This window comes from Tamandua tetradactyla, chromosome 2 (genome assembly GCF_023851605.1).
Source record: "Tamandua tetradactyla isolate mTamTet1 chromosome 2, mTamTet1.pri, whole genome shotgun sequence".
Lineage (NCBI taxonomy): Eukaryota > Metazoa > Chordata > Mammalia > Pilosa > Myrmecophagidae > Tamandua > Tamandua tetradactyla.
In genome coordinates this window covers 182,244,681-182,269,960 of record NC_135328.1, presented here as the reverse complement: position 1 = coordinate 182,269,960, position 25,280 = coordinate 182,244,681, and the positions used below count along the sequence as shown (strand labels likewise).

The 25,280-nt window shown below is 34.7% G+C and overlaps 1 protein-coding gene across 6 annotated transcripts in view; it reads left to right on the top strand.

The window, feature by feature from the left end:
• The window catches only part of CCDC30 (coiled-coil domain containing 30), a 238,769-nt gene that overhangs the window by 75,709 nt on the left and 137,780 nt on the right, over positions 1–25,280 (top strand). For all 6 annotated transcript variants that reach the window (XM_077150023.1, XM_077150015.1, XM_077150019.1 and 3 more), the window contains one exon: positions 3,882–3,980. In XM_077150023.1, coding sequence (XP_077006138.1) covers positions 3,882–3,980 — 99 coding nt within the window. Of the gene's footprint in view, positions 1–3,881; positions 3,981–25,280 lie in introns of those variants that run through there.

Here is a 25,280-nt window from a genome sequence, read left to right as displayed (position 1 = left end):
GCATTTCAATCTACTAAATTTATTTTAACATTTGTTCCCTGTATTATTTATTTTTATTCCATATGTTTTACTCATCTGTTGATAAGGTAGATAAGAGAAGCATCAGACACAAGGTTTTCACAATCACACAGTCATTTTGTGAAAGTTATATCATTATATAATCATCTTCAAGAAACGTGGCTACTGGGGCAGAACTCTACATTTTCAGGCAGTTCTCTCTAGCCTCTCCATTACATCCTGACTAATAAAGTGATATCTACTTAATGCATAAGAATAACCTCCAGGATAACCTCTCGACTCTGTTTGGAATCCCTTAGCCATTGACACTTTATTTATTTCACTCTTCCCCCTTTTGGTCTAGAAGGTTTTCTCAAATCCTTGATGCTGAGTCTCAGCTCATTCTAGGATTTCTGTCCCACGTTGCCAGGAAGGCCCATACCCCTGGGAGTCATGTCCCACGTAGTTGGGGGAGGGGGGTGAATTTGGGGAAGGGTGGTGAGTTTACTTGTTGTATTGGCTGGAAAGAGAAGCCACATCTGAGCAACAAAAGTGGTTCTCTTGGGGGTGACTCTAGGCCTAATTTTAAGTAGGCTTGACCTATCCTTTGTGGGGTTAAGTTTCATATGAACAAACCCCAAGATTGGGAGCTCAGCCTATTGCTTTTGTTGTCCCCACTGCTTGTGAGAATATCAAGAATTCTCCACTTGGAGAAGTTGAATTTTCCCCCTTTCTCACCATTCCCCCAAGGGGACTTTGCAAATACTATTTTACTCACTGTTTAAATCACTCTGGGAATTATTGGGGCATCATTCTGGACAAACACACAAAATCTTAAAAAGCATTTAAATTTATTGTCTCCTTCTGTAGCTCTAGTCTTTGTTTTTGGTAGATGCAAATTGTCTTGAAATATTCCTTCAAGTTCTGTGTTTGCAAAAGTCTTTCTTCTGCCTTAAAGAAACAAACGGTAACCAAACAACTAAGGTTCAAAAGGTAAAACAAAACAAAAAACAATGGAATGGTATGAAGATTGATTTTACAGTGATAACCAAGTGTTTTTACGAGATCTGTAGTAATTATGTTCTTTATGTTTTCTCTATTGTCTACATTTAAAATATTTTATTCTTTGAAACTTTGAACAACAGCTCTCTCTCCTTTTTATCTGTTTCCATTTAATATTGCATGTTTTGATAATTCAAGAATTTGGCAAGACCAGGAATATCTGAGAGATACCTGAGGTATCTCCAGATACCTGAGAGATGCTTTCTTCTTTCTTAACTGAGGACAAATTGTTTCCCATGACTTTCATTTTGACATCTATGCTAATTATCTTCTCTTTTCTCTGGCAACACTATTCTCAGATTGAATTGGAGAGATGTTTCAGATCATCCCTCTTAGGATTTGATCTTCTGTTATTGTGAACTTTTTAAATATACTGTCACTCTCTTAGTGGGCTTAAAACAGTAGTGGCACCTCATGTTCATTTTTTCTTCACCAGTTTATCCTGTGTAATTTCTTTACTCGTTAATTCAAAATGACAAGGGGACAGTTTCAATTTCCAGTTCAATAGAAGCATTGTTGTAGGCTCCAAAGGAAGCATTACTTAAATCAACTGCACCCAAAGTTGCAGGGATGGGAAGCAGATAATTGTGAGTGGGTTTTTTCCATGTACTAGTGAGAGAAGCAATTCCCACAGCCATGCTTTGATTCCCTAGATGTGGTCTTTTGGCATGCAAGAAACAACCCCATATACAGGTCACTGGCTTAAAGTATATACTGCATCCTAAAAGACAGTACTCCGACTTTGTGGTGTAATTTTACTTTGCTGGTACCATTTCTAAGGGGGCTTCCAGATGATGGGGGTCTTAGTAAGAGCAGTAAACTCCATGGGCACAAGCCATTGGGCCATTTCTTTTGCTTTAAAATTAATTCCTTGGGCAGAAGCAATTCCAAAATTGACTAATTTTGTTCAAAATAGTGAGCTCCCTACTCTATTAGCATATATTTTGGTATATGGTATGAAGAATGATTTTAAATGCTCACCAGAGAAAATGACCTCATTTATATTTAGTTTCCTGTTTCCTCATTGTTATCATGTCAAAACAAGACAAAACAAAAAAGATAAAGAAGATGGCAAACTACTGTCAAATGAAACTGATGTTCCCTTTTTCTTCACAAGACTAATTATCTTGGAACAGGAACATCTTCCAATAAATAGCCTAAAACGTATTGTTTGCCTAAAATGTATTAATCAAATTGCCTAAATAACTCTCAAAATATTAAAAATAGCAACCTTAAAACATAAAAATTCTTGAAAGGAGCTTCAATCTTTCTATAAATTATATAATGAGATATTCAATAAATATAAATTTTTGGTACATGATTTATTGGGCAAGTCGATATTTGGCTATATGGTTGATTATGTACATATTATATGATATCTATTATTATATACATTTGCATCATATATAATTGTATAGAGTATATGTAGATATATAGATTTTGTTATATAGATATTATATAAATATTTAGAGTTTTCTTCTTCAATGAGAAAAAACCCTGCAATAGTTTTCTGTGCAATCTTCCAGACATTTTTGTATGTGTGTATATATGGAACCTCACACTTTTTTTTTTGTTTGTTTGAAATATCGCATTATACTATATATATAACAATAACTTGCTTTTAAATATATTGGGACTTTCCATGTTAATGTCCATGGATAGATGTAGCCTTTTGGGTTTTAGGAATCACATTATTTTATAGATTAATTTGGGGAGAATTAATAGATACATAAAGTTAAATCTTTCTTTCCAAGAATAAGACATATTCTTATCTTCTTGATTGCAAAGTTTCATTGTTTTCTTCATATAGATTTTATATATTTCTATTTTATCCTAGGTGTGTATGTCTTTTGTTGCTATTATGAATAGGATTTTTTTTTTTTTAACATGGGCAGGCACCGGGAATCGAACCCGGGTCCTCTGGCATGGCAGGCAAGCGTTCTTGCCTGCTGACCCACCGTGGCCCACCCGAATAGGATTTTTTTAACTGCAAATTTTGTTGAGATATATTCACATATCCAAAGTATAGAATCAATGTCTCATATTGTCATCACCTAATTGTGGTCATCATCACACTCAACTTTAGACCATTTTCATTGCTCCAAAAAGAAAGATAACATATAGATATATAAAAAGAAAACCCAAAATACCCCATACCCTTTATCCCCTCTATTATTAACCCCTAATATAGGTGTGGTATACTTGTTACTGTTGACGAAAGCTATTAAGATATTACTGTTAACTATAGTCTGTAGCTTGCAATAGGTACTTTTTCCCTATATACCACTCTGTGACGAACTCTTTGTACAAGTGTTCACAACTTTTTAATAGTTAATAAAAGAATTTATTTATATGTATAGTGTTAATCTTAAACAGAGTCCACCTCAAGGTTTACTGTCATACAATCTCACGTTTTAAACTCTAGCTTTCCTTTTGGTGACATACATGACTCTAAACGATCCCTTCAATCAACCAAATTCACCTACAATTCAGCACTATTACTTATAAACCCAATAATAAGCTACCCTCACTTCTATCCATATATTTAAGTTCAACCTCCTTAAAAATTCTGTACATAAGAGGTAACTGGTCCCCATTCTGTAGCTTCAATCTATCTCTTAGTAACCTATATTCTACATTTTATGACTATGAGTTTACATATTCCAGTTAGTTCTTATTAATGAAATCATATATCTGTCCTTTTGTGTCTGAATTTCACTCAACCTTATGTCCTCAACGTGCATCCCTGTTGTTGTGTGCTTCAGGACTTCATTGCTTCTTAACAACTGAGTAATATCAAGATGCTTACTTTTGTTTTTGAGGTTGAAAGACTTAAAGGAGAGATTTGTAAATCTCAAAAGAATGAGCAAATTGGGAATCACTACTCAGGAAAAGCTCTGGGTGATGAACAGAGATTGCAGGTATTTTAAAGTTTGTTATTTCTGACTTCTAACTTTTAAGTTGTGTGCATTTTCACAAAGTACACCAGAACAATTGGTAATAATCATTTACTATTCTCTTCTTACTAGGCTGCCTTTTTCTATTGCTGAGCCAATTAGAATGGAGGAAGAAATTGGGGGTACAGAGGGTGTGTTTTGTTTACGTCTTCCCCATGGGGGATAATTAATATAAAGAATATAATGGATTATTTTTTAAAAGAAAAGAGAATCTTAAAAGGTAAAATCAATCTGAACATTTTAAATAATCAAAATGGAGATGATTTATAGAAGTCAACCAATGGGGGTTAGGAATAGAGAACTACACTGAACATAATAAATCTCATAAAGAAATAATACTAATAGTGTTTAAGCTCCAGTGTGTACAGTGTATAATCTCCTTAGCATGATCAGCCTCTAAAATATGGACAAAGTGATCAAATGCAAAACATTGAAACAAGCATCACTGTGTTTTAGATAGGGCTGTTTCAGATTGTCAAGGACTAGCTTGCTTTGGGGTCAACTTTTCTTTATATACCTTTAAGATGCGTGACATCCCCTTGTTACTGAGAGATCTCTTGTACCAGAGCTTGTTTTCATTTGAACTCTCTGGGTCTTACACCCCACTCCACACCCCCAGCCTCTTAGACATCAAATACACTACAGGATATTTTGGTTCTCCAACTAAAGAATTAGTATCCTTCCTATCTTCTAGAGTTCACTTGAAGGTAAACAATGTGTTTTTTTGTTTGTTTGTTTAAAAAAAAGGGAGACTGTTTTGCTGGGCAGAACTTCAGCAGCTTGTACCAAAATTATTCTTAAAAAAAAAACAGTATTGCTCTAATGTAAATCAAGTGGATGGTAATGGAATACATTTCAGGTAAAGGAGAAGAAAAATATGCAATTAGTCCTCAACTTCGCTAGAGTTTTAGATTATTTTTCTGGCTCATGCAACTTGTATGAGGAATATGTACCTTCTTACATGGTAGACATGCCTTATGAAAATACTAGTTCTAGGAACATACAGAATTAAGCAGACCTTTGGGCTGAGATTTTTCACAGATTTCTAATGACTTTTGGACCAAATAGCTGAATACAAATAGTGCTACATCAAATAAAATATTGCTTGTTCAATATAAGTTAATTATGTTAAGGGTACAGAATTGCCTAGTTACAAGTATTGTGATTTCATTATGATTCCAAGTACCTTACAGGGAAGTAATGATAGCACAGAATTATGAGAGTCCAGAAATATCCCCCATAAAAAGGCAGACAAATTTAGAGAGTTTTTAAAATGTTGTGTTCTTGAATTAATGATACATTTACATGGTACAAATGTGAAAAGAATTATAAAGGTGTATACAAATAAATGACGCTCTCTACCCACATGCTATTGGTAATTCTTTGTATTAGTTTCTTATTTATCCTTCCAATATTTATTTATTCATGTATAAACAATTTGAATATTTATTCAAACATCCTCCTTTCTTAAGTTTCTTATTTTTACTAAAATGCTCTTGGAGATCCTTCCATATCACACAAAGAATAAGAATTCTTCCTCATTCTTACTTGGAGTAGTCTCACATTCTGCTGTGCATATGTATCATAATTTATTTAACCAGTTCCTTGTTGAAGGACATTTTATTCGTTTCCAGTGTTTTACATACATCTGCATGTGTGTCTATAGGGTAGAGTCACAGAAATGGGATTGTAGGGTGAGAGGATACGTGCACTAATAATTTTTGTAGATATTGCCAGACATTCCTCACTGAGAATTGTACCACCTTCCTTTCCCATCAAGAATGTATGAGAAAGCCAGTTTCCTAAAATATTCACATGAAGAATGTATTCTCAAACTTTTGTATTTTTGATAAATGATAGGTAAGAATGAGTATCCCTGTAGTTTTAATTTCATTTGTATTTTTAGTGAGATTGAGTACTTTCATATGTTTAAAGGATATTTGATTTCTTTTATTAAATTAACTTTATTGAAATATAGTTTAGTACAATCTAAATACACCTATTTTAAGAGTTGAGTTCAATGAGCTTTTACAAATGCATACATCTGTGTAACGACAGTTAGCGCAATAAAAAAAGAGAACATATTCATTACCCCCAAAATTCTAGACCTTTGCTATCAGTCCCACACCTCATTTTCTACTGCCATACCTTTTCTACAATTTCAAGTAAATAGAATCATCAGGTATGTATTCTTTTGTGTTTGACTACTTGCATTTAGCATAAGGCTTTTGAGATTCTTGCACATTGTTGCCAGTATCAGTATTTAGTTTTAATGTGATCAAGTAATGTTCCTTATATGGATGTACCATATGTTGTCTATTCACTGGTTGATGAGCTTTTTATTTGTTTCTGGGTTTCAACTATTATGAATAAAGGTGCTATTAATATTTATGTACATATTTGTGTTGATTACTTTTCTCTTGGGTAAATACCTAGTTGTGGAATTGCTGATTCAGAGAGTAAGTATATATTTAATTTTATAAGAAACTGTCAGCCTGTCTTCCAAAGTAGTTGTGCTACTTTCTATTCCTATCAGCAATGGTATGGAAGTTCCAATTACTCTACATCTTCACTAATGTTGTTATTATCTGTCTTTTTAATTTTAGCTATTCTAGTGGACATGTAGTAGTATCTCATTGGGTTTTAGTTTGTATTTGGAGGATGTCTAATAACATTGAGTGTTTTGATGTGCTCGTTGGCCATTTGTATATGTTCTTTTGTGAAGCATCTGTATAAATCATTTGCTCATTTTTAAGCTGGGTTATTTATTTTCTTCATATTGAACTGAAAAATTTCTTTATATATTCTGGATATCAGTCCTTTGTTAATATATGTATTACAAATATTTTTCCCAGTCTATGGTTTGTCTTTTCATTTTCTTAACAGTATTTTTTGAAGATCAGTTTTAAAATGTGATGGAATCCTATTCATTGATGTTTTATAATTTTATGATAAAATACAAAAAGTCTAAGAAATCTTTGCCTATCCCAAGGTCTCCTATCTTTTCTTCTAATTATTTTATAATTTTAGCTTCTACAGCTAGGTCTATAGTCCATCGAAGATAATTTTTGTATATGGTGTGAGGTAAGGATGTGAGGTGCATTTTTGGTAATGGTGTGAGGTACATTTTTTTCCAATGTATATCCAGTTATTCTAGAACCATTTGTTGAGAAGACAATTATTTCCTTATAGAATTACCTTGGTTCCTTTTTTGAAAATCAGTTATGTGGGTATTTCAGGACTCTCTATTCTGTTCCATCGAACTATATATTTGTTCTTGGGACAACACTATTTTGTAGCTTTATTGTAAGTAATGAAATAAAGAAGTGTAACACTTCTAACTTGGCTTTTCCTTTTCAAAGATATTTTGGCTGTTCTAGGTGCTTTGCATTTCTATATACGTTCTAGAATCAATGTTGACAAAAATGCCTGCTGGAATTTTACTGGGATTGCATAGAATCTTCAGATCAATTTAGGGAGAATTTATATTTTAACAATATTGAATCCTCCAATCCATGACTGAGCATGTCTTTCCATTTATTTAGGTCTTCCTTATTTTATCTCAGCAATGTGTTGTAGTTTTCAGTGCCCAGATATTACATATATATAATTAAACTTATTCTTTTTATAAATTGAAATATAATTCACACCATAAAACTTAACTTTTAAAGTATACAATCTAGTGGTTTATAGTATATTCAGAGAGTTGTAAAACTATTACCATCATCTACTTCCAGAACATTTTTATCAACCCAAAAAGGAAACCCTATGCACAAGAGCAGTCACCCCCATTCACCTCTTTCCCTATTCCTGGCATTCACTAGTTTATTTTCTGTCTTAATTTAATTTGCCTGTTCTAGACCTTTCATAGAAATGGAAACACATAATATGTGATCTTTTGGGTCTGGTTTCTCTCTCTCTTAGTATAAAGTTTTTGTTTTTGTTGTTGTTGTTATTGTTTGCCATGGGCAGGCTCCAGTAATCAAACCCGGGTCTCTGGCATGGCAGGCGAGAATCTGCCACTGAGCCACCAATGCACCGCCCAGTCTAATGTTTTTAAAGTTTATCTAGTTTGTAGTTATATCAGTACCTTATTCCTTTTTTTAAATCTTTTTTTTTTGTATACTATATGGTGGGGTCACATTTCATTATTTTTCTGTGTGAGTATCCGTTATTGCAGCACCATTTCTTGAATTTTTGTTTGTTTTTTTGTTTGTTTGTTTGTTTTTTGGGGAGAAGTACATGGACCAGGAATCGGACCTGGGTCTCCCATATGATAGGTGAGAATTCTACCACTGTACTACCCTTGCACCCCCCTCATTCATTTTTATGATTGAATAATATTCCATTATAAAGATAGTGCCACATTTTGTGCATCAGCTTATCAGTAGATGGACATTTGGGTTGTTTCCACTTTGGGAATATTATGAATAATCTGCTATGAACAGTCATGTAAAAGTTTTTGTGTGAACATATGCTTTCAATTTTCTTGAGTAATCCTTTTAATGTAGTTATCAATGTTCCTGGGTTTATAGCTACCATTTTACTATTTACCCCTCTCATCTTCACTGGTATTTTCCTGTGTTTTGGCTTGAGTTTTTTTATAAGCATTTTCCATTTTAACTCTCAGAGTTGCTTATTGACTATACTCTTGGCTTTTTGGTTTTTTCCCATGAGTGGTCTAAGGTTTATTTATCCATCTTTAATTTATCACAGTCTTCCTTCAAATGATATTATACCATTTTATGTATAATATAAAAATCAGACAATAATAAATTTCCATTTCTCCCTCCATGTCCTTTTTGCTATTACAATATATTTTGTACATATGAAATAAACTCCATAATATACTGTTATTATTTTTGCTTTAAACAGTCAATTATCATTTAAAGCGTTTCTTAAATGAGAAAAATATTTTATATTTAACAACATGTTAACTATTTCTAGAGCTCATCATTACGTTGTATAGATCCATGTTTCAGTTGGGTATCAGACTATTTCACATAATGAAATTTATTTCTTTTCATGCATATATACTGGTGATAAGCTCAATTTTTGTTTGAAAAAGTATTTTGCCTTCACTTTTTTTTTTGTTTTTTTGCTTGTATGGGTAGGCACTGGGAAATGAACCTGGGTCTCCAGCGTGGCAGGTGAGAACTCTACCTGCTGAGCTACTGTGGCCTGCCCTGCCTTTACTTTTGAAGGATCTTTTTACAGGATATAGAATTCTAAGTTGACATTTGTTTTTCTGTCAGTTCTTTAACAATTGTCTTCTTGCTTTCATACTATCTGACAAATCTTTGGTCATTTTTTTTAACTTTCTATTTTGAAATAACTTCAAATATACAGGAAAGCTGCACAAATACTACAAAAAGACTACATGAAACTCCAATATACCCTCTCACCCAGATACCAAGATTTACCTTTAGCATTTTGCACCTTTCTTTTGTTCTTTCTTTGTCTGTCTGTCAGTCAATCATCTAAAAAGCTTGCATATATCATGATTCTCTAACACTTAACAATTCCAGGTACATTCCCCAAGAACAAGGACACTCACTATGTAACCACATGAAGTACAGCTATCAAAGTACAGGAAATTTAACATTGATATAAAGTATACAGACCATATTCCAAAAAGCATATGAAAAGATGCTCAAATTCATTAGCCATTAAGATAATGCGAATCAAAACCACAATGAGGTACCACTTCACGCCCACTAAAATGAAAAATAGCAAGTGTTGGAGAGGATGTGGAGTCAAAGGAACACTCATTCATTGTTGCTGGGAGTGGGCCCAACCAAAATGTCCATCAACACTTGAATGGATAAACAAAGGTGTTATATACATACAATGGAATACTATGCAGCCATAAAAAGGTATGAAGTTGTGATACAGGCAACACCATAAGTAAACTGTGAAGACATTATATTGAGTGAAATAAGCCTCACAGAAGAGGACAGATATTATATGATCTCATTGATATTGAATAATTAGAATAACGAAATTGATAGAGTCAAAAATTAGAATACTAGTTACCAGGGGTTGGGGAGGGATAGGGAATGGGGAATTAAAGCTAAGTTGGTACAGAATTTCTGATGAGGGTGAGTAGAACATTTTGGTCATGGTTGCTGGTGACCGTAGCACAACATTGTGAAATGTCTATTCAAGTCTTTGGTACTTTTTTTTATTGTAATCTTTGTCTTTTTGTTGTCGAGTTGTAGGATTTCTTTATAAATTGTAGATATTAAAACTTCATCATGAAAGAAGTTCAACTGTGAGTAAAATGGTATCCAACAGCATCACATGCAATAGAGAAATCTTTTGTGAAAGGAAGAGTCAATTAATGTGGCAAATTTCATTGTTGTATTATTTTGAGAAATTGCCACATCCACCCCAAACATCAGTAACCATCACCCTGATCAGTCAGCAGTCATCAGCTTCAAGGCAAGGCTCTCCATGAGCAGAAAAGATTATGTTCTCTGAAAGCTTAGATTATGGTTAGCATTTTTAAGCAGTAAAGTATTTTTTAATTAAAAGAAAACTTTATCAAATGTTTGTTTTCCAAATATTTTCTCCCATTCTGTAGGTTGTCTTTTTACTTTCATGATGAAGTCCTTTGATATGCAAAAGTTCTAAATTTTGATGGGTCTCATTTATCTATTTTTTCTTTTGTTACTTGTGCGTTGGGTGTAACGTCTAAACCACCATTGCATACACAAGATCTTGAAGATGCCTCCCTATTTTTTCTTCTAGGAATTTTGTAGTTCTGACTTTTATGTTTAGGTCTTTGATGCATTTTTAGTTTATCTTTGTATATGGTGTTAGATAGCATCACACTTCACACTTTTGCATGACTATCTTTTTTATAGAGAGAGTTTCTTTAGCACCATTTGTTGAAGAGACTATTTTTTGCCAATTGAGTGGTCTCAGAGACATAACAACATAATAATAACATAGTACTCAGACCGTCCAGTCTCAAAAAAAACTACAAAACATACAAAGAACCAGGAAAGTGCAGCCCATTTTCAAGCAAAAACAGATTTTTCCAGAAGCCATAACTAAAGAAGTTCAAATATTGGAACTATTATTCAAAGTTTAAACAAACTGTTTTAAATATGTTCAATTTGCTAGAGGAATTCATATAAAAATAAATAAAGGGAATTAGGAAAACTTTGGACAAAATAAAAAGATGGAAATTATAAAAAGAAAACAAACCCATATTGGAACTGCAAAGTATGGTAATTAAAATGAAAAAATCATTACATGGATTCGGTAGCAGATTTGAACAGGGAGAAGAAAGGATTGGTGAATTTTATGACAAGAAAATTGAAATTAGCCAGTGTGAAGGGAAAAAAAGAAAACAATAATGATGAATAATGTAGAATAATGTAGAGAAGGACCTATAGCACACCATCAAACATAGCAACATATGCTTCATTGGAGTCCCTGGAGGACAAGAAAGGGGAAAAGTATTTGAAGAAATAATGGCTGAAAATTTACAAAATCTGATGAAGGACATTAATATGCACATGCAAGAAGCTTAATGAACTCCAGGCAAGATGTACTGTAAGAGATCTTCACCAAGACACATTATAGCGAAAACTGTCAAAATCCATACACAAAGAGAGGATTTTGAAAGCATAAAGAGGGAAGCAACTTAATTACATTCAAGGGATCCCCAATAACACTAACAGAAGATTTCTCATCAGAAAACATGAAGGCCAAAGGACAGTGGGATAGCATATTTAAAGTCCTTAAAAAACTGTGAACCAGGAATTTTATATCTGGCAAAATTATTTTTTAAAAACGAAAGAAAAATCTCATGCATTAACATATAAACAAAAGCTGAAGAAATTCATTACCAGTAGTCCTGCCCTACAAGAAATACTAAAAGGAGACTTTCAAACTGAATTAAAGGACACTAGAGAGTAGCTTGAAGTTATAAGAAGTAAAGAACATTGGTAAAGATAATCACATGAAATATAAAATCCTGTATTATTATTGGTTTAGTTTGCTAGGTTGCTTCAGCAGATACCTTGAAATGGGTTCACTTAAACAATGGAAAGTTATTAGCTTATGGTTTTGAGGTCAATAAAATGTCCAAATGAAGCATCATCAAGGCAATGCTTTTGTCCCAAAGGCCAGCTGCTGGTGATCCTTGGTACCTCTCCACATGGCAAGTTGTATAGCAGTATCATCTGGGCTTGCCCTCCTTTCTTCAGCACTTTCAGCTTCTTACTTCCATGGTGTTCTTGTTCTCTCTCTTCTCACTCTCTTGCTCTCTTGTTCTCTTGCTCTCTCACTCTCTTGCTTTCTTGCTCTCCCATTCTATCTGTGTTCATTCTATTTATAAAGGGCTCCAGTAATGCAATTAAGACCCATCCTGGATGTGGAGGACCACATCTCAACTGAAGTAGCCTCATAAAAAATCCTATTTACAATGGGTTCATACCCATAAGAATGGGTTAAATTTAAGAAAATGTTCTTAAACATTGTACATACAGCTTCAAACTATCACACTCCACCCTCTGAACCTAAAAAAAAACTGATTCTTTCCATATGCAAAATATATTCATTCTATCATAATATCCGAAAAGCCTTAAGTCATTTCAGAAACAATGCTAAATACAAAGTCTCATCAAAATTGGTTATGTTTGTGGTCTGTCCTGGGGCACAATTCTCCTCTGGCTGTGGAGCTATGAAACCTAGACAACAAATTATTTGCTTCCAGTATGCAGAGGAGGATAAGCATTTCCATTCCCATAGGGATAATTTGGAAGGAAAACAAGGGTCATGGGTCCCAAACAATTCCAAAACCTGCAAGGCATACTTCATTAGATCTCAAGGTCTGAGAGTCATATATAAAATGATGTTTTGCCCTCTGAGCCTGAGGGAGCAGCAGTCTCATTCCTTTCCAGTGCTTGCACCATGGCTTTGCTGTCCCCAAACACTGAGGTGAAGTCTCCCCCCACTCCAAGCCTTGCAGTGACAGCCAGATTCCACAATCCTCAGGTAACAGTCTTCATCACCTGAAAAAAAAAAATGGAGTGGCAGCCAGACTCTCTGTAGGACCTGGCACACAGGCATCAAACTCTGAAAACACTGGAATGGTGGCCAAACACTGCATAATCCCTGGGACATATGTTCCACCATCTCTGAAGACTAGAGGGGCATCACTTTTTCTGAACAACAGGATGAAAGGCTCACTCTCTCCAAGCACTGGAGAAGACTCACCCTTTCCACACATGTGGTTGTGCCAGCTTTCTTGGCCCAAATAGGTGTCTTTGTTCCAGACCTCAGCTTCCATGGTTCTGCCCTTGAAGTGATTTTTTCTTCAGTATGTCCCTTTTCTGTCCTTTGTAGTCCAGGCTGGCCATGCTTCCATTCATACAGATCTCACAAAACACTTGTTGGTTTTGCAGGTAGTATACAGGGGTCCAAACCATCAGACAGTACGATGCTGTCTATAAGAGACTTGCTTTAAGTACAAAGACTCAAAAAGGTTGAAAATAAAAGGGTGGAAAAAGATATTCCATGTAAACAGCAATCAAAAGGGAGTTGATGTGACTATAGTATTGTCAGATGAAATACGTTGTCAAAAAAAAGATTACAGGAGACAAAGAAGGTTATTATATTCTGATGAAATATTCAATACAGCAAGAAGATAAGATTATAAACATATAGGGATTTCACAGAAGAGCCCCAAAATATATGAAGCAAAAAAAATGACAAAATTGAAGGGAAAAACAGATAGTTCTACAATAAAAGTTGGAGACTGTGATGATTTGAAGCTGTATGTATCCCTGAAAAGTATTTTCTTAAGGCCAATCCATTCCTATGGGTGTAGACCCATTGTAAATAGGATCCAAAAATCCTGAAAAATCCACATCAAAACTATTAAAGCTAATAAATGAGTACAGCAAAGTGACAGGTTACAAGATCAACACTCAAAAATCGGCAGTGTATCTGTGCACTAGTAATGAGCAATCTGAGGGGGAAATCAAGAAAAAAATTCCATTTACAATTGCAACCAAAAGAATAAAATATTTAGGAATAAATTTAACTAAGGATACAAAAGACTTTTACAAAGAAAACTACAAGAAATTGTTAAAAGAAATTACAGAAGACCTAAATACATGGAAAGGAACACCATGTTCATGGATTGGAAGACTATATACAGTTAAAATGTCAATTCTACCTAAATTGATTTATAGATCCAATGCAATACCAATTAAAATCCCAAAAACTTACTTTTCAGAAATAGAAAAATGAATAACTAAATTTATCTGGAAGGGCAGGGTGCCCCTAATAGCTAATAATATAATGAAAAAGAAAAATGAAGTTGTATGTCTCACACTACCTGACTTTAAGGCATATTATGAAGATACAGTGGTCAAAACAGCATGGTACTGCCATAAAGATGGATATACTGGCCGATGGAACTGAATAGAGTGCTCAAATATAGACCCTCTCATCAATGGACAATTTTGGATCTATGATAAGGCAATCAAGCCAACTCACCTGGAACAGAACAGTATCTTCAATAAATGGTGTGTGGAGAACTGGTTATCCACATGCAAAAGAATGAAAGAGGATCCATATCTCACACCCTATACAAAAATTAACTCAAAATGGATCAAAGACCTAAACATTAGATCTAAGACCATAAAACTTTTAGAAGAAAATGTGGGGAAATATCTTATAAAACTTATAATAGGAGGCAGTTTCCTAGATCTTACAACCAAAGCATGGGCATTGAAGAAAGAAATAGATCAATGGAAACTCCTCAAAATTAAACATTTTTGTACATCAAAGAAATTTGTCAAGTAAGTAAAAAGACAGCCTACACAATGGGAAACAAGATTTGGAAATGACATATCAAGATAAGGGTATAGTATCCAGAATATATAAAGAGACTGTTCAACTCACAACAAAAAAACAAACAACCCAATTATAAAGTGGGCAAAAGACATGAACAGACACTTCTCAGAAGAGGAAATACAAAGGCTAAAAGGCACATGAAAAGATGCTCAATTTTCCTGGCTATTAGGGAAATGCAAATCAAAACCACAATGAGATATCATCTCACACCCACAAGAATGGCCATTATCAATAAAACAGAAAATGACAAGTGTTGGAGAGGATGTGGAGAAAGAGGCACACTTATCCACTATTGTTGGGAATGTAAAATGGTACAGATGCTGTGGAAATCAGTTTGGCGGTTCCTCAGAAAGTTGAGTATAGAATTGCCATATGATCGGCAATACCACTGCTAGCTATCTGTTCAGAGGACATGAGGGCAAGGACACAAATGGACATTTGCACACCAGTGTTGATAGCAGCATTATTTATAATTGCCAAGATATGGAAACAGCCCAAATGTCCATCAACAGATGAGTGGCTAAACAAGCTGTGGTATATACATACGATGGAATATTACACAACTGTAAAGCAGAATAAAGTCATGAAGCATGTAACAATGTGGATGGACCTTGAGGACATTAAGCTGAGTGAGATTAGCCAGAAACAAAAGGACAAATACTGTATGGTTTCACTGATATGAACTAACATTAATGAATGCACTTGGAGAATTTCAGTTAAGAACAGAGAACATCAGGAGATAGAAATAAGGTAGATATTGGGTCATTGGAGCTGAAGGAATACAGATTGCTCAACAGGACTGATAGTAAAAATTCAGTAATGAATAGCACAATATTACCTAATTGTAGCACAATAATGTTAGTACACTGAATGAAGATAATGTCAGAATAATAGAGGGAGGAGGGCTAGGGGCACAAATGAAACCAGAAACCAGAAGGAAATATAGGTGATAAAGACTAGGTGGTATAATCTAGGAATGCCTAGAGTGTACAATGATAGTAACTAAATGTACAAATTTAAAAATGTTTTTGCATGAGGAAGAACAAAAGAATGTCAATATTGCAGGGTGTTGGAAATAGATAGTAATTCATATTTTAAAACTTTATGCATGAGACTAAAGCAAAACATGTTTATTTGGCACAAAATTTATATTTTGACTAGTGCATTTTCTATTATAACTTATATGGACAGTTTCATTGAACACCATAAGTACATGGAACCTTGAATAGGGCATGAAATTTTGTAGGTTTGTCCAGAGTGATGCTCTTATAAATCCCAAAGTTATTTAAACAGTGAATGAAAAAGTATTTGCACAGTCCCCTTGGGGGAATGGAGAGAAAGGAGGAAGATTCAACTTCCCCATTTGGAGAATTCCTGATATTCTCACAAGTAGTGGGTAGACCACACCCTCAATCTTGGGGTTTGTTCATATGGAACATATCCCACAAAGGATAGGCCAAACCTACTTAAAATTAGGTGTAAGAGTCACCCCCAGAGAACCTCTTTTGTTGCTCAGATGTGGCCTATCTCTGATTCAGCCAACTTGGCAAGCAAACTCACCGCCCTCCCCCTCTCTACGTGGGATTTGACTCCGAGGGCTGAAAACCTCCCTGGCAATGTGGGACAGAAGTCCTAGAATGTGCTGGGACTCAGCATCAAGGGATTAAGAAAATCTTGACCAAAAGGTGGAAGAGAGAAATGAGACATAATAAAGTGTCAGTGGCTGAGGGATTTCAAATAGAGACAAGAGGTTATCCTGGAGGTTATTCTTATGCATTATATAGATATTCCTTTTTTAGTTTAAGGTGTATTTTAGGCTAGAGGGAAGTGCCTGAAACTGAAGACCTGTGTTCCAGTAGCCATGTTTCTTGAAGATGATTGTATAAGATATAGCTTTTGTATGGTGACCGTGTGATTGTGAAAACCTTGTGTCTGATGCTCCTTTTATCTATGGTATGGACAGATAAATAAACATATGGATTAAAAATGAATAAATAATAAGGGGAAAATGTTAAAATTAAAATATATATATATATATATTGGGTAGATAGAAATACTAGTGGTCAATGAGAGGGAAGGGTAAGGGGTATGGTATGTATGAGTTTTTTCTTTTTCTTTTCCTGGAATGATGAAAATGTTATAAAAAATTATCATGGTGATGAATATGCAACTAGGTGATGATATTGTGAGCCATTGATTGTACACCATGTATGGAATGTTTCTATGTTAAGAATGTATGTGCTTGTACATTATTTTATCAATAAAAATAAAATAAAAAGATGCAACCTACCTTGTTCAGGATAGTCTTAATCCTTTTACTTCAGCTTTTTATAAGAGAATGAAATTCACACAGAGAAAGCCACAGAAGCAAGAAGCTGAAACTAACAAAAACTGGAAGAAAAGGGAGAGACCAACAGATGTTTTCCCATGTGACAGAGGAATCTTGGATAACTGGCAGTCAGTGTTCTGGAAGAAAGTATTATCTTGATGCTGCCTCGATTTGGACATTTTCATAGCCTCAGAACTGTACACTTGCATGCTAATGAATTCCCATAGTTAAAACCAATGCAGGACTTCTGGCAAGATGGTGGAATAGGAGAGGCTGAGTTTACCCCAGCTCTGTACAACAAGAGATGTGATAGAAAAATGACCAGGACAGTAGTTCCAAGGTGTGGTCGATTATATAGGATCTCTCACCCTACCTAAGGAGGCCTCAAAGAAAAACTGGAGGAATTGGGGCAGAGAGAATGAGGTGAATTACTTGGTCATTATTCTGTCTACCCCTGCAGCTGGCTTGAAAAGATTTTCCCTTCAGCCTTGTAGCCAGGAGTTCCAGAGGTGAACTTACAAGATAACAGATATGATTTTCCTGTGCATGGACTCCACTAGGTCAAGGTATAGTGCCTACTTCCTGCCCCTGTGTCACACTGCTGTAGGCACCTGGTTATTTGGGCCCTTCCCTGGGGAGGAGTGGGAGACACAGAGTGGTCTGACATCCAACCAGTGAAAGAGACTTGTTTGGGTCCTGATACTGCTCCCCTTCTCCTACAGAGGCCTGGAGACCACAAGGTGTTTGTAAACAGCGAGGTGAGCCCAAGGATGTTGGCCAACCTGAGTGCCATGACTAGCCACTACAGTTGAGGACAGGTGGGCCTAGGGGGACAAGAAGACTCAAGAGCACCAGTTTCTGGAGAGAAGCAGAAAGTGCAGTTTGACAATTGCTTAACTGCCTACCTCTCAAATAATGCACTTAGTAGAATTGCTATCCCCCCTTGAGATTGGAGACTTGGTTTCCAGGGAAAGGACTGACAAACCAAATCCAAAAGGGATCTTCAAAGCAAATACAAGTACGTTTCAACATCTTAGATAAGGGAAGGAAAGAAATCTGCAAAATAACCTTATTAATACATTAAAATGTCCCATCTACAACAGAAGATCATAAAGTATGTGAAGATCCAACAGACATGGCTTAGCTAAATGACCAAATTAAATTACCCAAGGGGACACAGAATTTAGAACAACTAATTAAGGTTATTCATAATGACATAAAGGATATCAAGAAAGCACTGGAGAAGCATGAAGAAGAATTTGAAAGAATAAATAGAAAAATGTCAAATATCACATAGAAGAAAGATACTCTAGACCAAATTAAAAGTATATTAGAGACTCATAACAGTAGACTTCAAGAGGCAGAAGAAAGAATATATATGAATTAGAAGACAGGACACTTAAACTTGAATATTCAAAATAACAAATGGCACAAAAAATGGAAAAATTGCAACTTGATCTCAGGGAAATGTTAGATAGCATGAAGAATACAAATATAAGAATTATTAGAGTTCAAGATGGAGAAAAGAAGAGTAAAGGGATAGGAAGGCTATTTGAAGATATAATGGGGGAAATTTTCCGTACCTTTATAAAAGACATAAACATCCAAACCAAACATGCCCAACAAATCCCAAATAGAATAAATTCAAATAGGCTTACTCCAAGACATATACTTATCAGAATGTCAAATCTTGAAGAGAAGCAAAAAGTCATGAAAGTAGCAAGAGAAGAGAGATTTATAACATACAAAAGAAAACATGTAAGGCTGAGCTCAGACTGCTCAACAGGCATCATAGAGGCAAGAAAACAGTGGTATGAATATGTTTAAAATTTTGAATGAGAAATGCTTCCATTTTATCCAGCCAAGTTGTCCTGCAAAATTGAGGGAGAGATTAAAATCTTCACAGATACACAAAGGCTGTGAGAATTTATCAACAAGAGACCTACCCTATAACAAATATTAAAGGGAGCTCTGATGACTGAAAAAAAGACAGAGAGGGAGGTCTGAAGAAGGGAACAGAATTGAAAAGTATTAGCAAGCATAACTTAAAGGATTAAAAGTGAGAGAGGAAAAAGAATATATAGATCTGACAAATAAAAGCTACAGACAACTCTAGTAATATTAGATGAAATAGATTCCTGAGATTAAAAACTTGAAAATTATTAGTAACCTAGGTCATTACTGTACCAAAGTTGATATTTGTAATAACTTTCTACTTGATATTTTGAGAACTATACAGTTTTGATAGCTAATCAAATGGTATTTAAGATAGCATTTAGTATTTAGAATTTAAGAAACTCTGATGCTGTGTCTGTAGATTTTTTCTTGCTTTATTTTAAATTGGTTTATGGAACATTTTGTACAAACACAGGCTTTATTTACAATGATTGTTTAGATATTTAAATATGCCTACAGATAAGCTAACTAGGATATCCATTTTTGGTGGTTAAGATTTTAATATGTTAATTGTAAAAAACATTTGTATCTTTATATTTTCCTGAAATAAAAAAACATGAAAATGATCAGTAACATAGGTCATTACTAAAGCAATATTGATATTTATAATAACTTTCTACCTGATATTTTTGAGAACAGAGTTTTGATAGCTAATCAATGGGATTTAAGTTATTGTTTAATATTTAGAATTTAAGAAACTCTGATGTCTGTATTTGTAGATTTTTTTTCTTGCTTGCCTTAATTTAAAATTGGTTTATGAAACACTGAACAAACACAGGCTTTACAACAATTATTTGGATGCTTTTTAAAAATATGCCTGTGGATAAGCTAACCAAGATATCCATTTTTGGTGGTTCGAAGTGTATTGTTTGTTTTCTTAAATAAAAATATTTAAATTAAGCCAGTGCATTTTATAGTATTAGCTTTCAGCAGCTTAGCAAACTAAAACAGATACTTCAATACACCACATTCATGATTGATAGAACATCTAAACAGAGTATCATTAATGGAATAGAGGGCTTAAATAATGTTATTAACCAATTAGACCTATCAGACATATAAGAACACTTAACAACAGCGAAATACACATTCTTCTCAAGGGCACATGGAACATTTTCTAGAATAGACTATATATTAGGCCACAAATAAAATCTTAATAAATTAAAAAATATTTAAATTGTTCAAAATATCTTAGATCACAATGGAATAAAGCTAGAATCAATAACAAAAGCAAAACTGGAAAATTTACAGATATATGGAATTAAACAACACACTATTAAACAACCAATGTGAAGAAGAAATCATAAGGGAAATGAGGAAATATCTTGAGAGGAATTTAAATGAAAACACAGCATATTAAATGATGGGATGCAGATAAAGCAGAGCTCAGAGGAAAATTTATAGTACTAAATACCTACATTTAAAAAGAAGATCACAAATAATAGCCCAACTTCACATCTAAAGAAATCAGGAAAAGAAGGTATAAACCAAATTCAAAGTAAGTAGGAGAAAGAAAATAATAAAGTTAGAGCAGTGGTGAATGAAATATAGAATAGAAAAACAGGAGACTCCCAGAATATATTGGGCAGTTAATTAAAAAATATTGGCAAAGTCCCTTGAGGAATGGGAGAAAAAATAGTAACTATAAGCTTTACCACCAGGGAAACACTTTATACTGTTTCAAATATTGGGGACTCCCAAGTCAATAGGCCAAGCTGTTGATATTGAGACTTGTTTCTATGAAGCTTATTTCTGTAATGGAAAAGCTAAGGCTACCTATACTTATTCCTAAGAGTTACATCCTGAAAATCTCTTTTGTTGCTCAGATATCATCCCTCCCTTCCTCCCTCTCTCTCTCTCAGCCCAACTCTGCAGGTAAAATCATTGCACTCCCCCCTATGTGGGACATGACATCCTGGGGTGAAAGTCTCCCTGGCAACCTGGGACATGACTCCCAGAGATGAGACTGCCCCTGGCACCATGGGATCAACAATGCCTTCCTGACCAAAACGGGGAAAAGAAATGTAATAAAATAAGCTATTAGTGGCTAAGAGGGTTCAAATAGAGTTGAGAGGCTATTTTGGAGGCTACTTTTGCATATATTTTAGCTAATTTTTATTATTGCTAATTACCACGTTTTGCCAAACCCCAACCAAAATCATTTCTGTTATCCTAAAGAATATCTAGAGCTCTATCTGGGATTCTACAAAAGTTTCATGCACTAAGATTACTTTCCAGAAAACTACAACCTCCACAAGGGTTCCTAGGCCAGATAAATCCTGAAACCCAGAAGGGTCAGCCTCTCCAAGAACATCAACTAGTTCCACCTCCCTATTCCATATTATCAACACCCCTCTACAACATGAAAAAATTAGAGTGGACAGAGCCCAAATACCCGTTAAGATTGGGAGACGGATCAGAGGAGAAGGAGGAGTTATAGCAGAGAAGATAGGATTTAACAAATGAATATGACTGCTGGATCATTATACTGATATGTCTTTTAGTTTCCAGTGTCTTGGAGCAGCAAAAGGAAAAACCTAAAATTGTGGGACATAAACCCATACCAAACCCTAAAAATTGTTCTACAACTACTTGTTGTAGAAATACATGTTATATTTCATAATAAAAACTTTTTTAAAAAAAAAAACGCTAGAGAGGATCAACAAAATCAAAAGTTGACTTTTTTTAAAGATCAAAAAAACTTTTTAACTTTTACTCTGGCTATTGAATAAAAAGAGAGTGGACACAAATAACTTAAATCAGTGATGAAAGAGGGGACATTACCACTGACCTTAAAGAAATAAAAGTGATTATAAGAGAATATTATGAACCACTGTATGTTAACAAATTAGAAAACTTAGATGAAAAGGATAAATTCTTTGAAACGTGCAAATTACCTAATCTCATGCAAGAAGAAATAGAAAATCTTAATGGACTTGTTACAAATAAAGAAATCAAATTAATGTTTTAAAACCTCCCAACAAAGTAAAATCCAGGACCAGATGGTTTCACTACTGAATTCCACCAAACAACAATTCTTCTCCAACTCTTGCAAGAAATAGAAGAGGAGGGACTATTTCCTAACTCATTATATGAGGCCAGTATAACCTTAATATATACCACAACCACATGGAATTTATTCCAGGATTGCAAGAATGGTGCAACATAAAAAAAGCAATTAATGTAACATACCACATTAATAGAATGAAGAAAAAAACTCACATGGTCATCTTGATTGATGCAGAAAGGCATTGGACAAAATCCAATATCTTTTCATGATAAAAACATTCATAAAAATAGGACTAGAAAGGAAATTTCACAACAATATGTTGGGCATATATGAAAAAACCCACAAAAAATGTCATATTCAATGGTGAAAGACTGGAAAGTTTTTCTTCTTAGATCAGTAACAAAACAAGGATGTCTGCTGTCACCACTGCTATTCAACATTGTTCTAGAAGTTCTAGCCAGAGCAACCAGGCAAGAGAAAGAAATAAAGGGCATAAAAACTGGCAAGAATGAAGTCAAATTGTCCTATTCATAGATGATATGAATCCATATGTATAAAATTCCAAAGAAGCCACAAGAAAGTTTCTAGAACTAATAAACAAATTCAGCAATGTTGCAGGATACACAAAAAACACGCAGAAGTCAGTTGGACTGTATATACCAGTAATGAACAATCTGAAAAGGAAATACAGAAAACAACTCCATTTACAATAGCATCTAAAAGAACAGTCTACCTAGGAATAAATTGAACCATGGAAGTGAAAGACTTGTGCACTGAAAATTATAAAACACTGCTAAAAAAAAACTAACAAAGACCTAAATAAATGGAAAGACATTCCATGTTCATGCATTGGAACAGTCAATATTGTTAAGGTGTTAATACTGCCTAAAGGGATATACAAATTCAATGTACTCTCTATCAAAATTCCAGAAGACTTTTTTGCAGAAATATATAAGCTGATCATTAAATTCATATGTAATTGGAAGGGGCCTCAAATAGTCAAAACAGTTTTGAAAAAGAATAAAGTTGGAGGACCCACACTTCCTCATTTCAAAACTTACCATAAAGCTAAAGCAATTAAAACGGTGTGATACTGGTATAAGGGTAAACATATAGACCAATGGAATGGAATTAAAAATCCAGAGATATATTGACATGTCTATAACCAATTGATTTTTGACAAGGGAGTTAAGTCCATTCAATGGGGGAAATATTAGTCTCTTCCACAAATGGTACTGGGACAACTGGAAATCCATGTGCAAAAGAGTGAATGTGAACCCCTATCTTTGACCACATACAAAAATTAATTCAAAATGGATCAACGAGCATGGGTTATCAGGTTGGGGCCTATTGTAAAGGGTCCTAGATTGTAAGCTCTTACAGCAGTCACATATTCAGAAGTTGTAACTGTTATTTCTAAATTCCGAGATACTGAGCTGTTTATATAATTTGGTCATTCCCAGAAACTTTGGGTATTTACGTGACACCCGAGACTCAGAGTTAGAGCGCCGAAGCTATGAAAGTCAGCAGTACCCCATACAGGAACTGTTTGAAAAGTTGAAAAAGGGGTCAGACTTCTACTAGAGATATGAAGGAAGCTGACTGGAGAGGAGTACAGTAAATCAGAATACAGGGTAAAGCATGATATTGTCCATATTTTAAAACTTCAACTTCTGTGTGAGATCAAAGGGAGAGATGCTTAGTTGGTACAAAATTTATATTTTAGGTAGCATTATCTAATTTAACTTGTATGATCAGTTTAATTGAATAGCACAAATACATGGAATCTTGACTAGGGTATGAGATTGTCTTGGTTTGTCCAGGTTAGTGTGATGCCCCAGTATAACCCACAGTAATTGGGGCAATGAATAAGGAAGTATTTGCAAAGTTCCCTTGGGGGACTGGGGAGAAAGGAGGAAATATTCAACTTCCCCATTTGGAGAATTTTTGATATTCTCGCAAGCAGTGGGGACAACCAAATCAATAGGCTAAGCCTTCAGTCTTGGAGTTTGTCCCTATGAAACTTACTCTTGCAAAGGATAGGTTAAGCTTATTTAAAATTATGCCTAAGAGTCACCCCTGGAGAATCTCTTTTGTTGCTCAGATGTGGCCTCTCTCTCCAAGTCAGCTTGCCAGGAGAACTCACTGCCCACCCCACCACCACTACCACCAAGTGGGACATGACTCCCAGGAGTGCAAATCTCCCTGAGAACATGGGACAGAACTCCCAGGATTCAGTGGAACCTGGCATCATGGGATTGAGAAAACCTTCTTGACCAAAAGGGAGAAGAGAGAAATGAAACAAAATAAAGTTTCAGTGGCTGAGAGATTTCAAACAGAATTGAGAGATTACCCTGGAGTTATTCTTATGCCTTGTATAGATGTCCCTTTTTGGTTTGTGGTCTATTGGAATGGCTGGATGAAAGTACCTGAAATTGGTGAGCTGTGTTCCAGTAGCCTTGATTCTTGAAGATGGCTGTATAAAGATATAACTTTTGGGGGGTGGGGTGGAGCGGGCAGATGCATGGTCTGGGAATTGAACCCAGGCCTCCCACATGGAAGGCATTCTACCACTGAACCACCCGTGCACCCTATAAAGATATAACTTTTACAGGGTGACTGTATGATTGTGAATACCTTGTGTCTGATGCCCCTTTTATCTAGGGTGTGGACAGATGAGTAAAAATATATAGATAAACATAAGTAAATAATAGGGGGAAAAGATTCAATACTCTAAATATAAGACCTAACACTATAAAACCTTTATAAGAAAACATAGGAAAATATCTTTAGGACCATGTAATAACCGATAGATTTATAGATTTTATACCAATAGCACACACACACAAAAACAAAAATAGATAAAATGGAATTCATCAGAATTTAAAACTTTGGTGCATCAAAGAACATTATAAAAGTGTGAAAAGATGGCCTACAGAATAGGAGAAAATATGTTGGAAACCATATATCTGATAAGGGTTTAATATCCAGAATATATAAAGAACTCGTACAATTCAACAACAAAAAGAGGAACAATACAATTTAAAAATGGGTCAAGGATTTGAATAGACATTTCTCCAAGGAAGAT